At 60.1% G+C, this 16,284-nt stretch overlaps 1 protein-coding gene across 1 annotated transcript in view; it reads right to left on the bottom strand.

Annotated features, from left to right (window-relative positions):
* Positions 1-4,832: 4,832 nt before the first annotated feature.
* Positions 4,833-16,284, bottom strand: part of STUM (stum, mechanosensory transduction mediator homolog) — a 29,506-nt gene continuing 18,054 nt past the window's right edge. The window contains 3 exon segments of the mRNA XM_045537172.1: positions 4,833-5,812; positions 6,860-6,868; positions 8,255-8,434. Of these exon segments, the coding sequence (XP_045393128.1) occupies positions 5,778-5,812; positions 6,860-6,868; positions 8,255-8,434 (224 nt within the window). The 3' untranslated portion in view covers positions 4,833-5,777.

Below are 16,284 nucleotides of genomic sequence, written 5' to 3'. Positions count from 1 at the left end.
CTAGTCTGGAAGCTTCCCTAGGTCCCAGAATCAGTTCTCTTCCAAGAAGGGCTCCAGTCATTGGAATGGACCAGAAACTGCCCCCCGCTGGACTGGGTGGGCTCCCAGTGGGGGGGGCAGAAGTGAGACCGGAGCCCCGGGAGGTCAGAGGGTGGGTGCCGTCCGAGGACGGAGAACGTGCACAGCATTAGTGTGACAGAAGGAAGAGAGACCCAGACAAAGTCCCCACGGCATCGAAACGCTGCAGATCACATCACGGCACGTCGCTCACGCGTGTGTAGAGTCCGGGAACCGGTTGTTTGTCCCGTTTTTATATGTGCTGTTTAGCAAGACACGGCCCCACGCACAACCGAAGGGAACTTGGCCTGTGGAAGGGGCCAGCATGTGTCCCCACGGGGGGAAGGTGCCACGAGGAGCTGGTCACAGCCTCCCCCACCTTGTCACCTGGCATGAGACACCCCGTCCTGTGCTGGCCCGAACACAGGTGAGCGGGGCCTCCCTCCCTCCTCTCCTCGCTGGCTCCGTGCTGGGTGTGGACGGGGGTGTTGTAGGGACAGAAAGGGGCCTCGGAGAGAAGGAGTCAGCAGGTGCGTGTGGCCGGGTGGGGTGGGGGGAGATGAGGGCAGGGCCGGATGCCAGGCTGTGCCCACCCTGGAGGAGGGCACGGCTCCTCTGTACCTAAGTCCCCATCCAGAGTCTCGGACGTGCCCTGTCCTGCCTCCCCCGGCCGTCGATGGGGCCCTGCGTGTGTGTGTGTAGTTCTGCCCACCCGGGGGTGAAAGACCAGCTGGGTGGGGCATTCCGGCAAATCCAGGCAGGCAGGGAGAGGGGGTGGGGACCAGGGTTCCCCGGCTGAGTCCAAACAGGACAACTTGTACCGGAAACTCAGGACACCTATGAGCTGCACCTGCCGTCCACCCTCCTGCCCCATGTGGTGGCATCGGGAGGGTGGAGTGGGATGGGGGCAACTGGGACCATGAGGGGAAGCCTGGGCAGGAGAGGACAGCTCGCCTCCCCCCTGCCCGGACGGGGCTGGCCCTCCCGGCCCTTGGCTCCGACAGAAAGGGGGACAATGATGGCTGCCCGGGGCCCCTCTCTGTTCCCAACCTATAGATGGTCAAACTGAGGCACAAGGCAGTCAGAGAGACGGGGACAGTCATGACGTCACTGAGGCCGGAACTCCCTCCTGGGCCTCGGGGGGACATGGGTGGTCACTGTGGCTGGGAGTCATCCTATCTCCGTGTGGCCAGGGACTTAGGGTGGGTCCACGACTGTCCGAGCACAAGCACTTCCTTGTCTGTGATCCCCCGAGCACCAGAAGCTCTGAGAACCTAAAGGGAAGAAACTGAGGGAGGGGGGACCCCGAGCCTCGCGCCCACCTGCTCAGGCTGACCTTTCTATTCTTATTTTAAACCTCCAGCTGGTCCAGAAGCTTCCCCAGCCGAGCTTCCCCTTCGTCCCTTACAACAGGGGCACAGAACTCTGGAGGGAGAAAGCGCGGCCCCCCTTGGGGTCTCCCCTGAGGAGGCGGCAGGGGTGGGGGGACGAGGGCGTCTCTATCCGACCACCGGCCCACGCGGGCCACACTCACCCTCACCGAGCACTTGCTGAGCCAGTGAGCAAGGCAGGCACTGTCCCTGCTGTCCCTGCTGTCCCTTTGGGGAGGACTCCCAAGGCTTCTCATTAAGCCCTGCAGAGGACAAACTGTCTCTGCAGCCTCAGGCCGGCTTCCCAGGACGGCAGATGGGCAGCAAGGACTTCAGGCTGCCCCCCAAGCCTGAGGCCTCCAACCACGGGCAAGGTCACGGTGTGGGGGGAGCCCTGGTGCAGCCGGGGCCGGGTGGGGGTGCTTTAACAGGGCTCTGCCTCCTCCAGGACCTCCCGTAAAGTCCCCCAAACAAGCCCAGCACGGGGAGGAATAGTGACAGTGAACAATGTCTTCAGCCACTAACCGGACAACTGACATGTACGTGATACATTTCCGAGCGGCTACACGGTGCTCTGAGCTTTCTCTGCCCACAGCACTGACACTGCCAGACACCGCAGCATGACTAAAGCCCGCGGTGGGCCTGGGAGCCTGGGCGGGGCCCTCGGGGGGCCCAGGGACACAGAGGAGCTGGGTCCAGGCGACACGAAAGCAAACTCTTGCAGACGCACCTGTCTGGCACGGGCGGGTTAGCTAGAGAAAGCGTCTAGGCTTTTTGTTTCCAGGGGGTGTTTTTGTATCGCAAAGAGCCGAGCTGGGGCACAAGGGCCACTGTCATCGCAGCTTCCCTCTCCTCCTCGAGAACCTCAGGCCTTTGGAAGACATTTGTCTTCATCTGGGGGCTTCAGCCCCACCTGCTCCGGCCTGTGGCTCGATGTCTGGGGTCTGTGTCCAGTTTTTCTTTTTGAGATCTGGGCCCTTTGACTCTCCGGGGGAAGTGAACCCTGTGACACGCTTTCTTTCTGCATGGCCTTTTGCACGTGTCCTCCCCGCCGCCCCTGAGCCCTGGTCCTCCCGTGAGGCTGGTCCTGTGTGTTAGGACCGGCAGCGCCTCATACCGGCTGTCACTCTTCCACCCTCGATAAGTGACATCCTTCCGGGCTCCTAAACAAGGCCCCCTGGGTTCGAGGGCTGCCAGGGCGGGCTGGGCCGTCCAGCCGTTCCCCAGTTTCTGGTTTCACCCCATTGCTCCTGAGCGGGGAGGGCCCCTCCAGACTCTTTCCTGGCCCCTGCCAGTCCCCACCTTCTCCGGGGGGGCTGTAAGGAGAGCTTTGGCCCAGGCTGACGAGGTGGCCACACCAGTCCACTCCCTGGTCCTGCCACTTACGGGCCACCAGGGACTCACGCTTGCTCCAGGGCCCTGCTCTGGCCACTCTGGCCACAGCATCACAATTAGGCCCTGGGAGCATCTCATTCACTGGGACTCACTCCCTCTGCACCCCTGGGACTCCTGCCTCCAACCCCCACAGCCGGGCAGCATCCTGCTGGATTCTGACCGGCAAAGGGCGCAAACCTGTCACGTGCCCTCCAGCTCCTGCACCGTCAGCCTCACGGCAAAGCCCAGCTGGGCCACCAAAGGGCTGTGTGTCCCCCGAGTACCTGCTGGCATGAGAACCTTGATTTTCAGCTGGCTGGCGTTTGAGAAACAGACTGTGGCCACCTAACGATCTGGGTGACCAGCTCAGACCTCTCAGAGTAACCTGGGCCGCCGTCCCTCGGCTGATGACGAGGCTCCTGCTAAGACCACGGTCTAATTTAGAGGGATGCGATTTTGAACGGGCCCCACCTGCGTGGCCACCCTCCGAGACCTGTCATTCGGGAGACAGGTGGGGGGTGGCGGCTCGTGGCTCTTCCCACACATCCGTCACCCAGCAAAGCGCTCCCTCCCGATGCCGTCGGTTCCCAGGTGGGAGACGCAGCCCCCAGGTGAGGGGCGGCTCTGGGGGGAGACGGCCTTGCCAGCACACAAACCCCTCTATTAAGCCGTCCCACATGGGACTCGCGGTGACACCTGCCACTCCAGAAAATCCCGCCCGCGTCGGGATGGTGTCACTAAACATGGGACATAAATTGCTATCTCTCCTCCACCCGCTCCGCGGCCGCCCCCAGCCCAAGCCAGGGAAAATGAGCTTCTCCTCCCCCACCGGTGGGGACAGCCCCCTCCTGGGACCTGTCATTACGCAGAGGGTGGCAGGCAAGCTCGGGGGCTGTTCAGGGTGAAGGGCCGTGGGCAGGGCGGCCGGGACCTGTCATTTTCCCCCGCAGAAGCTACTTTATAGATTATAGGGGCGGCTCGTGGATGCAGCTTCCTTGAGAGCCGCGGGCCGCAGGTCCTGGCTTTCTGGATAAAACCCACACCTGATCCCACACCCGAAAGACACAGAAGCTTCCACGCAGGAAAGCGGCAGCAAAGGCCTGGGATGGGGTCGGGAAGAAGAAAGGACGGGGAGAGACACCCAGACACTGCCAGGTGCTCAGGAAGTGCAGCCCGGCCCGGGCAGTGAGGGAGGAGGGACGAGCTGTCATCAGAGCTGAAGGGTGGACGGCAGGGCAGGACAGGAGCAGGGGACCCGCCCCGCGGCCAGCCAGGGCGCAGGGCTGGGTGAGGGGCTGACCACGGAGGTCAGGGGGCTGTCCAGTCTGCAGGGCGCTCGAGACGGGGTCCCCACAGGGCTGGGATTAGACAGCCCAGTGGAAGGGGGAGAGGGGCTGGGACCCAGTGTGTGACGGGCACCCCATCCCAGGCCCTCCCGTCCAGCAACGGGGAAGGTGGCCAGACAGGTCCTCTCTCCAGCCCTGGCCTGGTCCCCATGGCGCCTCCCGCGGATCACCAACAGATGAAAACACACACACACCACCCCTCAGACAGGGGTACACCCAATGGCGCAACGTCCAGTGGGGTCAGAACCTTAGCTTCGGGCCAGTCCCACCTGTCAGCGCTTCCTATGTTAGCAAAAAAAATGAAAAGAAAAGGAAACAGACGTGTCAATGTCCATCCTGTCACCGTAATTTCAATCTCCTTTCTCCCAATTTCAGACTGATACTCGATCCGCAGTAGCCTGGACAACTTCGGCTGGTTTCTGCCCCCTTAGGGCTCTAACCGTGCCACCATAGCTTACAGAGGGGCTCCTTAGGGGGCCTGGCGGTCCCTTTGCAACGGCAGGAACCCCTGCCTAACGGGACAGTCCTACCCTCTAATGCGTCTGTTTCCAGTAGGATTCTCAGATCGAGGTCCACGACCCCATCCGACTGCCGTGCCGTCCTGAAACTCCCAAAGCCCTCACGTGGGAAGCCTGTCCCCTGAACGTATTTAGTGGCAGGATTGGACTCGCACTGAGGTGAGGCTATTTACAGTTTTTATTGATCCCAGTTAGTCTGACTCGCCACACGTTTCTCTGCAGAAATATCCACGTGCTGGATGGTGGGTGGCATGTTCCAGACTCCGCCAGGGTGTTATGAAAATATTCGGCAAATGGATCATCTTATCACTCTCAAATCTAACACTGCTGAATTCAGAGACCCATCTGGCCCCAAGAATTTCAGAGAAAGGAGTGTGGGCCAGAAATGGTGTAAGGGTATGTGAGAGGCTGCCGGCCGGTCTGTGCCCACGCACGCTTCGGGCTGGTGACTCTGTGCGTGGACATATGGCAATTCCAGCAGCCTCGCCCCGGGGTGGAGCCTCTCACCTCCCTCCCCCGGAAACAAAGGTCGAAGCACACCCAGCCCGTGGATTTCAGGGACAAGGAGGCTGGGGTGGCACTCAGGGAGGGCAGGCCTATGGGACTTGTCCTCTCCTCGAGGCCTCAGGCCAGCTGTGGGGACAGTGGCGCTTTCCACGCTGGGCTGGAGTCTGGCCATCCTCACCCCGACTCCGGCATCGCCCCAGGAGACCACAGAGAAAACACTCGGGGCACCAGAGTTTGAGGCAGGGAGTGGGGACCCAGAGGAAGTGTCCACCACAGTCCTGTCCCCTTGCCGAGCCCCCGCTCACCAGGACGGGGCCCACCACGGCCCGAGCAGGGGGCAGGGAGCCTTCCAGCCTCGCCTGTCCCGTCTCTGCCCGCCCCCCACCGCTCTGGTGCTCCAGCGCCTTCCCGAGCAGGAGCAGGGATTGGTGGCCCTCAGAACCCGCTGAGAAAAGCAGGTACGTTTTCAAAATAAATAATATTTTTAAAAATACCCCCCTTCCACCCCAAATCTGGAAAATGGCAGAAGAGAACACGTAAAGATCCTTGTGCCTGAAGCTGTCTGGTGCAGCCCTCCCTGGACTTCCCCGGCGGCCCCTGAGGGCTCACAGCTGCTGTGGGAGGCCCTGCTCCTTGTAGCCTGCAAGGAAAGAGCAAAGGAGAGATGGTTAGACACCCGCTTCCTTCAGGACTTCTCCAGGAGGTGCTCCCCAGAATACACTCATGAGACCACATTTATACTAAAGTGTAAATGACTACTACCAACCATTTTGGCTTTGGTTTTTTTAATGAGAGAGAAAGAAAAGAATGAATCAAGAACTGCGGAATATTGGGTTTACTGGGAATATATGAGAGGAGGGTATTTGGGGCGGGAGCAAGAAGGCGGTACGTGTACTCCTGAATCCACACCCCAGAAGCCACTGCTGGGACTGGCCTGGGGAGATTTCCCAACACACAGCCTTGACAGAAGGAGCCTGGCAGGCCTCCCCCAGGCTTGGGCACCTGCTGTGGTGGATGGAGAGGAGGAAGAAAGGAGGAAGACCACACACAGGAGGGAGTGACCATCCCTGTGTATGTCCCACCAGCCAGACAGCCGTGACAGGAAAAGGTGGCCCAGGACTTCGAACTTTTATAATATGGTTGATAATTATGAGACCTTTGGGGAAATGTGAGTACTGTGGCCATTAAGGAAGTGTGGCTAATTTATTTCGGTGCGAAAGGGGATTGTGTTTATGTCTTTCTTTTAAAGAAGATACCTGCTAAAATAGTTCCAGCTACAGCTACACAAGTGGAATGTGCTGGACGGTTAGCCCTGAGCCAGTGAACTCAGACCGAACAGGAGCTCCGCTGGACCCGACTGTTCTCTCTCCATTTAGCAGGTGACTCATCGGGTTTAGGTACTGATAACCCCGTGCTTGGGGTGGGGGGAAGAGGAAGGGAGTAAGAGCTGAAACGAGAGTGGCCGTGAATGGTGGAGGCTGGTGTGGACATTTAGGGACTCAATGTACCAGGAGCTCTGCTTGGATCTGTGTTTAAACATTTTCCAAAATAAAAAGCTACAGCTAAAAATAAAAGCCCGTGGGCCAACTGGGAGAGTGGGGGGGGGGGGGTTCTGTGCAGGGGTGGGGCTCCCCGGGGAGGGGGCCCAAGCAGCCCCAGGCCCCTGTGCGTGCGCCCACAGACTCACCTTGGGAAACTGCAGCAGCACAGAGGTAGGAGCAGCAGGAGGAAGAGGAGAGAAAGGAGAAGAGAAAACACAGTCTGAAAACAGCCACCGGGAACACCTGAAATGTAAGGTGGACCCCCGGGGGGGCCTGGGAGATGGGGCAGGGGCTTCTCTGGCCCGGTGGCTTGGTGGGTCACTGACGATGGCCATGGCGGTTGTGTGTGCCCTAGGTCTGTCTTGGGTCTTTGCTGGATCCTCCACTCAGGCTGAATGGGCTACAGATTGTTCTAGAACATTCTAGAGCATTCTAGGGCCCCTGAACCCTGGGTTTCCCTTCCTTCCCCTACTGCTTACCTCTGGTCCTGACCATCCCGCCTGTGAATGGTTTTGGGGGTGTAGGACACAATGAGGAAGTGGGGTGGGGTGCGGAGTGAAGGGCAAAGGTCTGAGGGGATGTGGTCAAGATTATTGAACTGAGGCCTGACGGGGTGGGTGGAACATGGGAAGACACAGCGGCCGCGGACGGGGGCAGACGTGCATGGCCTCTCAACACAGGTGACATTCAGCCAAGCCCGCAGTCCCAGCCGCTTGGGAGGCCAAGGCTGGAGGATCACTGGAGCCCAGGAGTTCGAGGCCAGCCTAGGCAACAGTAGCGAGACCCCATTTCTAAAAAAAATGACTAAAAGTTTTAAAAAAATTTATTTTAAAAGTGATGTCTATTTTAAGCTTTTGCTAGGTTATTTTGAAAACGGTAACTGAGTTGTCTCTGGTGAACTTGCCTTTGTAACTTTACAGCCTTTCACAAAACAGTTTTGTGCCCGAATCAAGTTTGCACTGAGGGACGGACGAAGGTCCACTCAATACGAATGAGGACTAGCAAGCTTAGCACCAACGCACAAAGGGGCTGGTTTAAGAGAAGGAGGAATTACGCTGTTCTGGCATAAAAAAATAAATTAAAAAAACCCCAACACAGTTCTAGGGTTTCCTCTGGCCAAATACACCGAGTGGCTTTTTCCTTCTTCTGGGAACCACAGGATGGAGAGAGACAGAGACCGGGAGGGACAGAGGACCCAACTGCTACCCTGCCTTGTCATCGGGTCTGCGATGACCGATGTGTCCCAGCTAGATGGGGGCTGTCCCCCCTCTCTTAGTCACGTCTGCCGGCCCAGATCGCCACGAGGAGAGCCCTGCCTGCCCTGCACCCGTAATTCCTGCAGCTGTCCGGGCCGGCATGGTGGCGGGGGTCCCCTGTGCCCAGCAGCACGGGCCGGGGCGAGGAGGGTGCAGGCAAGCCCTCTCCAGCGTCCCTCCTTGAGGGGCGAGCAGGACCGCAGCCAGCCGAGAGGGCCCCCCAAGTCCCTCGTGCCCCGTCCCCCTGCCCCAGCCCAGGGAGGCGCGGCGCCCGGGGCTACTCACTGGCGAGGATGACCATGTCCATGCCCCAGAAGATGCTCATGATCCAGCCCACCATGACGATGGCCGTGAGGACCTGGATGAGCGCCGCGGCGACGTTCAGCCAGAAGACGCAGCACACGTGCCGGTCCGGGAGGTCAGTGCGCGCCCCGCACAGCACGGTGAAGGCCGAGACGAACGTCCCTGCCAGGGCAGGAGGGGACAGCCGTCTGAGGGTGCCGCGAGACAGAGCGACACACATACTTGTCGCCGACCCGGGGCCCAGCTGCCCGCCCTCCGAGAGCTGGGACAGGAGCCACCGATGACCGGCACCCTGTCCTCCAGCGGCGCCCCCACCCGGCCGCGCCCACCCCCTGGCGTCTCCATGGAGACCAATGGACCACCCAGAGGAGGCGCGGCCGGGGCTGCCAAGGGCCCAGCGCAGAAGGCACATGAATGACAAGCAGTCCCTGCCGTGACGGGGCAACAGCGAAGCCACCTGCAAGGACAGCAGACAGCTGGAAAGAGCGACTTTGGGTGGCAAAGATTCCCAGGGCCTGCGAGTTCAGAGGCGGGAGCTGTGTCGCTGGGGGAAGACGGAAGCCAACCCCAAAAGGAGATTCAGGAGAGGTGGAGGGCCAGCAAGTGACCCCCCAGCACACGCTGGTCACTGAGGGACAGGAGCTGAGACCCCAGGTGGCTGTGCAGACGAGGGCAGGGCTCTAGGGCCCCTCGCTGGGGGGTCCCCCACACACCCGCCCTGTGAGGATCCTCGACACACGGGGCCCGAGAGCTACTGAGTACCCGGAAGGTGCCAGCAACGTGCCGGGTGGCTTCATGTTCCTGTCCTTGTCTGAATAACGGCAATTTCATACGGTTCAGCCTAATACGCATATGAAAGTTTCGTGCATAAGCAAACTCTGTCCCTGAACTCAGAGATTCTTAGAGTTAGAAGCTCATCTGTCCATCTCCGGTCCGAAGATGGAATCTCACTGGAATTGCCGGAGGGATATTAGAGGCCGTCGGCCTGTCCCTGTCCGCTCGCCACGGAACGGGGAAGGCCCCGAGAGCCCAGGGCTCTGCACACGTGCAGGCCCGTGCGAAGTGAGTGACGTTAGCAAAGGCTTCGGCTTATCTGTTTGGAAGAGACAGGCTGGCCCACGCTTTATTTAAGAGAGGAGACAACCTTAGCACGTGTGTGGCATGGGGGGGACTGTCGGCCACTACTCCCCCTTTCATCCACGCTGACATACTCGTGATCACTCTGAGACACGCATAAACACATGAACGCATTACACACATCCTGACTTGCACAACACGTGTGCACGTTATCTGCCGGTGCGCTAATGTGGATTTCACTCGTTAGGACGTCACGGCAACGGGTCCCTTTTGCCGTATAGGGCGACGCACACACCCTAGAAGGCAACGGTTCCGTGAATGGGTTTAGAATACAAAAGCATTGTTTTAATCTCGTCAGCAGTAAATTTAAGAGATGATTTTAGCACATTTTCACAGGAAGAGGTGTTAATTGTTTTAAATGAGTCTTACCAGTTAAATAAAGCGCTCTGCTCAACCGCCATGTGTTAGTTCTGATTCCTGAGTGCCAGCCTCACGCCCCTGCCGGGTCCGGGGACTACAGAGCCCAGACGCAGGGATGGGGACCTGCCACCCCCACCCGGGAGCTCACACTGTGGCAGGGACATGGGGTCACACAGGGAACAGTGACGGATTCTGTTTGGCTGTAGCAGGAAAGACCTCATAGGACAGGGGGTGATGGAGCAGGGAGCCCGGAAGGTGACGGCAGAGACAGCCGGGCACATCCGTCCGGGGCTCGGAGGCGCACGGGCAGGACTCAGGGTGTGCTCGGGGGAGGGACGGACACCGCGGCTGGCTCAGACGCCAGGAAAAACTTCGTAAATTAAACAAATGAGGCTGAAGTGTGCAGGGGTCAGACCGGGGAGGGCCTAGCGGGCAGCCACGGAAAGGGTTTGAACAGGGAACTCTGGGGTCAGGTTTGAATCTGGGAACAAAGGCATGACCCCAAGGGGAGGATGGGTGGGAAGGGTGGGTAGAGAGCTGGGAAGGGGCAGAGTTGCAAAATCCCCAGTCCCAGGTGCCGGGGGCGGGGGGGGGGGCGGCAGGACAGAGAGAGGCAGGGCCTTCGGAGGACAGGGAGGTGGTGTCCCCAGTTGGGGGATCTGCTGGGTGTGGGGAAGGGGAGGAATGGGGGGCACAGGAGGGGCCTGGGTTTGTGGTTTTCCACACTGCGTGGTGAGGGTGCAGCATTGGCCAGGGTGGGGAGCCCAGGTGGCGGGGGGCAGGGCGGCGGGGGGCGCTGTCCGTGGATGGCAGACAGCTGGGCCGAAGACCGGGATTCGGGAGGGGCCAATTTCCAGAAGTGGAGTCACCTGGAAGTGAACGAGCTCGCCCAGGGAGGGCGTGGAATTCAAGGAAAGACCCTAGAGACAGCAGGATTTTGGAGGCGAGCAAGGAAGGGACCACAGAGGGATGGAGGCACAGGGCCCACCGAGAGGCCCAGAGAGGGCGTTCCAGAACCAGAGAGGAGAGTCTCCCGGAGGAGGTACCGGGGACAGGTCACCTGCGGCAGTGACATTCAGTGAGACAGGTCCAGGCAGAACCACAGACTGGGTGGGGCCGTTGAGTGGCCCCGGCAGGGAGCTGGGAGGAGGAGGAGGCCGGGGCGGGACGTCAGAGGTCCCTGGAGAGGATGAGGCGGGGACCCCACTGCCGGGAGGGAAAATGACGGTGATGACCTGTATTGTCACCCACCGACACCAGTGCGTTGTGAGCCGCCTGGAACTTCGGCACAGGCGTGGGCTCTGCACGTCCCACTGGGATCCTGGGAGAGAAGGGCGGCAGGAGAGGCCCAGGAAGCCCCCACGGAGAGTTCCAGCAAAGACAGGGGCCGAGCCCATCCGAGCTTTGCGACCACAGCCCCTCCGGCTGCCACGGCTCCTGCTGGGGGCTCGGGGCTCGCAGCTTCCCCAGGGAGCTCAGGGCTCGGCCCCGAGACGTGCCCAGGGGGAGGGGAAAGGGTCCCTCCACTCCCATCCTGGACGTCCCCAAAGGGCTTCTTCTCTGGGCTTGTCCCTAAGCTTGGCTCCCGCCTCCCCACCCTGCTTCTGTCAGGCAGAAGAGAACAGCCAGGAGTGGGCTGGTGCGGCCTCCCGTCGGGAGAGGGGGCGGCTCTGCTCCCACGGGGGAGCCCGGGGGCTGGAGGTGTCCTTCAAGTTCTCGACGGGGTCAGCTTTTCACATGACTCTCATGGCGGCTTTGGAAGGTGCTGGGTTTGGGGAGGGGATCTCAGCGCCTCTTGGACCCCAGGGGGAGAAGGGCAGGGCTGTCTTCGGAAGCAGCCGCTCCTGATGACACGTGCCCCTGGGACCCAGGCCAGTAAGTCAAGCCTGACCCCAGATGTCCCCTGCAGCTGGCTCTGCAGTCGTTAAGCTGTACTGCATGTCAGTGGCCAGCGCCTTTGAGCCTCACATCCTGGACCGGTGGCAAAGGGATCTGTGAGTGGTTTTCAACATTCCGGGTTGGGATCCCGCCGTCCCGGTGCAGGAACTGGGGCTTCTCCCCAGCTCTTAGCAGCTCCTCTTGCCCATAATCCACCTGTGATCGACTAGGGACGGGAGAGTGAGTTCAGCATGACCCAGATCTTTCTAAGTTTGGGTTTCATGGAAGAAGAACAAGGAAAGGTGGGCAGGTGGCCTTCTGTCCCCCCAGCAGAGGGAAGGTGCCTGGCATCCCAAACCCCTCCGCCCTTAGCCCCCCAGCTGCTACCCCACACCCAGGGCCCCATCCTCTCCTCCCCTCCCCAGTAAGAAACTGTGGGCTCAGGACAAACGTCCTTCGTTTCTCTGTGGGTCTTGGACAAATGTGAGGGGCTGCAGGGACTGAGGAGCCGGGGGGAAGGCAGGAGGGTGGGGGGCTTCAGACAGCGAGGGGTGTTCAGGTGAGACTCCGGTAGGTCACGGTGTTCGGTTGCGTTGCAGCCACGGGTGGGCTGCGGTGGTTAGTGGAGCCTTCCAGTCTCCAACGGAACAGGCCCCACGACACGAAGGAAGACAGGGAGCCCCCCTGGCGGCCATAAATACATCCGGTGACCTTCCCCCACCCCCCACCCCCCACCCCCCCCGAGGACGGAGAAAATGAGCCCGGCTCCCTCCTCTGTCCTTCTCAGCACCTCCGCGGTGACATCACGTTGATCATCCCGCTGGAGGGTCGGTTGACTGGGCTCTCCACCGCCCCCCCCCACCGCTGTGTGAGACACCAGGAAGCCGCCCCCCCAGGACCCCGCTGGCACCCTGGTCTCAGACTTCTCAGCCGCCAGAGACGTGAGAAATCCGCGTCTGCGGTGCCAGCCGCCCCGTTCACGGTATTCCTGTCACAGCAGCTGAACTGACTGAGACACACCTGCCGCCTCCTTAAAATCAGACCCAATTCCCTCCACCCATCCGTTTGCCCAGCTGCATTTACGAAGCCCTTGCTAGGTGCCAAGAACGGGCCACATCCGCGTGCACCGAAGCAGAAAGACGGCGTCCCCGCCTCTCACAGGGCTGTGAAGGACACAGACAAGCCACAGAAGGCCACGCTGTGTGGTCGGTCCCTCGAGAGCCACCAGGGCAGGAGGCAGGATAATACCGCGGGCACGACAGGGGCTCTGGCACCAGCATGCCAGGCTGAGTCCCAGCTGCATCGCAGGTTAGCTGTGGGGCCTTGGCCAAGTGACAGGGCTTCTCTAGACCTCAGTTTCCCCGAAACTTCATTTCCACGAAATGAAGATACTGACAGTAGCCTGTTTCAAAGGGTGGATGTAGATTAAACTAATGCACGTAAAGTGCTTGGAACAAACACAGCGCGAACTCACCCAGGGTTACCCAGGAGCACAAGGAGGGCCCCGCCCAGGCCAGGAAGGTGGGTGACAGGGACAGTCCCTCCCCCGGAGGCAGCGCTGGAGCAGAATCTTGGCAAATAACGAGTTATTAGTGACAAATACGAAAATGAAATTGGAGATCTCAGTGAATCCTGCTCTCATAGTGGCTTGTGGCCAATGGCACTATTCTGCACTCCACCTTTCTAAAAAAAAAAAAAAATGTAGTATAATTGCTAAGTTCAGCATGTCAGCCTCATGAAGCCGGAGGCTCGGGACTCAGTCACACGCCACGGTGCGGTACAGCCAGTAAAAATTATAACTGCAACGGCGACGCAGCAAGATGGGCAAGAGCTTTAAGCGAAATTACAAAAATAGTGTGTTTACCGTGCGGGAGACTATTTAAAAATGTTTATGTATGTGGACAAGGACTGGAATATATTAAGCAAAATAAAAATTGTTTTGCCTTGGCAGAATTATAGGTGGCTTTTTCTCTCTTTTCAAAAACAAATTTTCTTTTCAGTTAAAACAAAGTTTTAGGCAGCCCATTGAGATCCAACTCTGCAAGGATGTCCACCAGACAGCACCTTACTGGCCGTGGAGGTGATGTAGCAGCCAAGCAAACTAGGGGACAGATGGCACTCAGACGTCTGACATAGAAAATAAATGATGCCGGCCAGGCGAGGTGGCTCATACCTGTAATCCTAGCACTCTGGGAGGCCGAGGTGGGTGGATTGTTTGAGCTCAGGAGTTCGAGACCAGCCTGAGCAAGAGTGAGACCCTGTCTCTACTAAAAATAGAAAGAAATTGGCTGGACAACTAAAAATATATAGAAAAAATTAGCCGGGCATGGTGGTGCATGCCTGTAGTCCCAGCTACTCGGGAGGCTGAGGCAGGAGGATCGCTTAAGCCCAGGAGTCTGAGGTTGCTGTGAGCTAGGCTGACGCCACGGCACTCTAGCCTGGGGAACAGAGCAAGAGTCTTGTCTCCAAAAAAGAAAATAAATGATGCCATGGGACTTGGCTTCAACAAAAGCCCCTGAATTTACAGGAGTGCCTCTGGAATGTGGTCCCCCAATACTAGGGTGTCATTTCCAGTGGCTTGGGCTCACCTGCTGGAGGTGAGATGAGAGGGCAGATTCCAAGGCTTCTGGTTTGGAAGCCAGGGAAGGACTCCCGTCCCAGGAGACGCCGAGGAGCCGCGGTGGATTTATTTAGGTGGCCACCCAACGACAACAGCCAAAAAGGGAGGTGGCTCAGCTGAGCTGGTGCCCCAGCCTCCCCCAGGACCAGGGAGGAAAGAGGGGAGGCGGAAGGAGCCCTGTGCCGGGCTCATGCTCAGGTGCTCCTCGTCTGGCGGGGTCCTCCCCATAGGCCTGGCAGACACACCTGCTCCTTCTTGGAGCCGTGCTCTGCAGAGTGACCCATGTGTGTACCCCAGTGCTGGGGACGACTTCCTGCCGGGGCTCTTGGGACCAGGCGCGGGGTGGCTCTCTCCAGGGGGAGCTGGGGTTGCTGCCCGTGCCACAGGGGATTCCCACACTTGCAGGGAGGGGCTGTCCCTCGTGCTCTTTATTTTGGAAGTAACCAAACTGGAACCCCTGCCTGTCCTGGGCCCTCACGACCAGCTCTGTCCCCCCAGCTGCCTGCCCTGCAGCCACCCGAGCCAGCAGCCCCCAGGGGACCGCATGTCACTCCCTTTAATGAGGTGCTTCTGCGGCCCGGAGCAAGGACAGGCCATCCGTCCACCTGCCAAGGAGGGGCGGGAAGAGGAGCCGTGTTCCCTTCTGGTGATCCTCGTCTGATCCCCGAGCGGCTGGCGGGTTTCTCCCCGCGGGACTCATTAGCCGGAGGGAGGTTTCACTGCGGCTTTGCAACCCGGGCTGGCGCGTTCTCTTTCCAGCAGTTTAAACAAGCAGGAAAATGACAGAGGTGACAGCCCCCGAGATGGGGAGGGCGTGACTCGGGCCCTGGCCAGACGCCAGCGCAGGCTCCGGGGAGAAACCGGCCGCAGACATTTCCTATTAGGGCAAGAAGCCTCGCGGCTGCGGGAGGCTGAGTGGCATCGGGACTGGCGTCTCTGCTACCCGCTAGTTCAGCCCGGCCACCGCAGCCCCCAGCAGGCCACCAAGTGAAACACGCAGGTCTGCAGAAACAGCTGGTTACTGTCCCCTCTCGGAAATGGCACTTTGGGACATCTTGTGATAGACACTGAGAACTACCCTCACGTTTTCCCCAACAAAGCTGTTCAGACACAGCCTGGCCCTCTGCCCCGTCTTCTCCCCAGCCCTGTCCTGCATGTCCTTGTTGCCACTCAGCCACCCACCCCTCAGCTTCCCGTGGCCCAGAGCCCGGCCAGGCCTCGCGGCTGCCTGCTGCTCCCCGGCCTGGGGCCCCGCGGTGTGGGGGCCCAAGGGTGCCCCGCTGCCCCCGGCCAGGCCAATCTGTCTTTCTGGGAAGCCTCAGTCGTCAGCTGGGGGTAGTCCCTACCGTGCTACCTGTGTGACAGGCAGCATGACACGGCCCACCTTTACTGAGGGCTCGTGCTGTCCCCGCCCCGCTCTGAACAGGCCTCACTCAGTCCTACAAAGCCCTGTGGGGGGGGGGGGTCCTGGTGCCAGGCTGCCTGAGGCCACCAGCTCTGCCCCTTCCTGCCCCTGGGCAGGTCCATTAGGCTCTTTGTGCCTAACGGTCCCCTCCTACTGGGCCTCGGTGACACTCAGGTCCCTGCTTCACAGCCCGGTGTGGGAGCAAGTGAGTTGATACTCGCAGACTCCAGGACAGAGCCGGCCACACTGCCAGCGTGGAGCCCAGCATGTGCCCCAGGCCTGCGTGTGTCACCATGACACACTGCCAGTGCTTCTTGTCACTGAGCGTGGATGCTCGGTTTGCCGGTTCCCGGGAGCTGGGGCTGTCCTGTCTCTGAGGGGCGTGGGACCCATGGCCCTGGGCCCACCCAGCCCCAGCCGTGCCTCCTTCTCTTTCCCACTTTGCCCACTGCCTGGGCCTGACCCCCACCCGCGCAGGGCTGCAGGAGTCCTACCACGTCACCCCGGGGACATTTAGAGTCCCCAGCTCCAAAGTAGAGTTCCCATCTCCCTCACAAGGGCGCTTTCTGTTCACACAGGGCACAGGTGGACAGAAACCAGACTGGTGGCCAC

Source organism: Lemur catta, chromosome 25 (genome assembly GCF_020740605.2).
Source record: "Lemur catta isolate mLemCat1 chromosome 25, mLemCat1.pri, whole genome shotgun sequence".
Taxonomy (NCBI): Eukaryota; Metazoa; Chordata; class Mammalia; order Primates; family Lemuridae; genus Lemur; species Lemur catta.
Note: the sequence above shows the minus strand (reverse complement) of the source record. Positions and strands in the feature narration are given on the sequence as shown.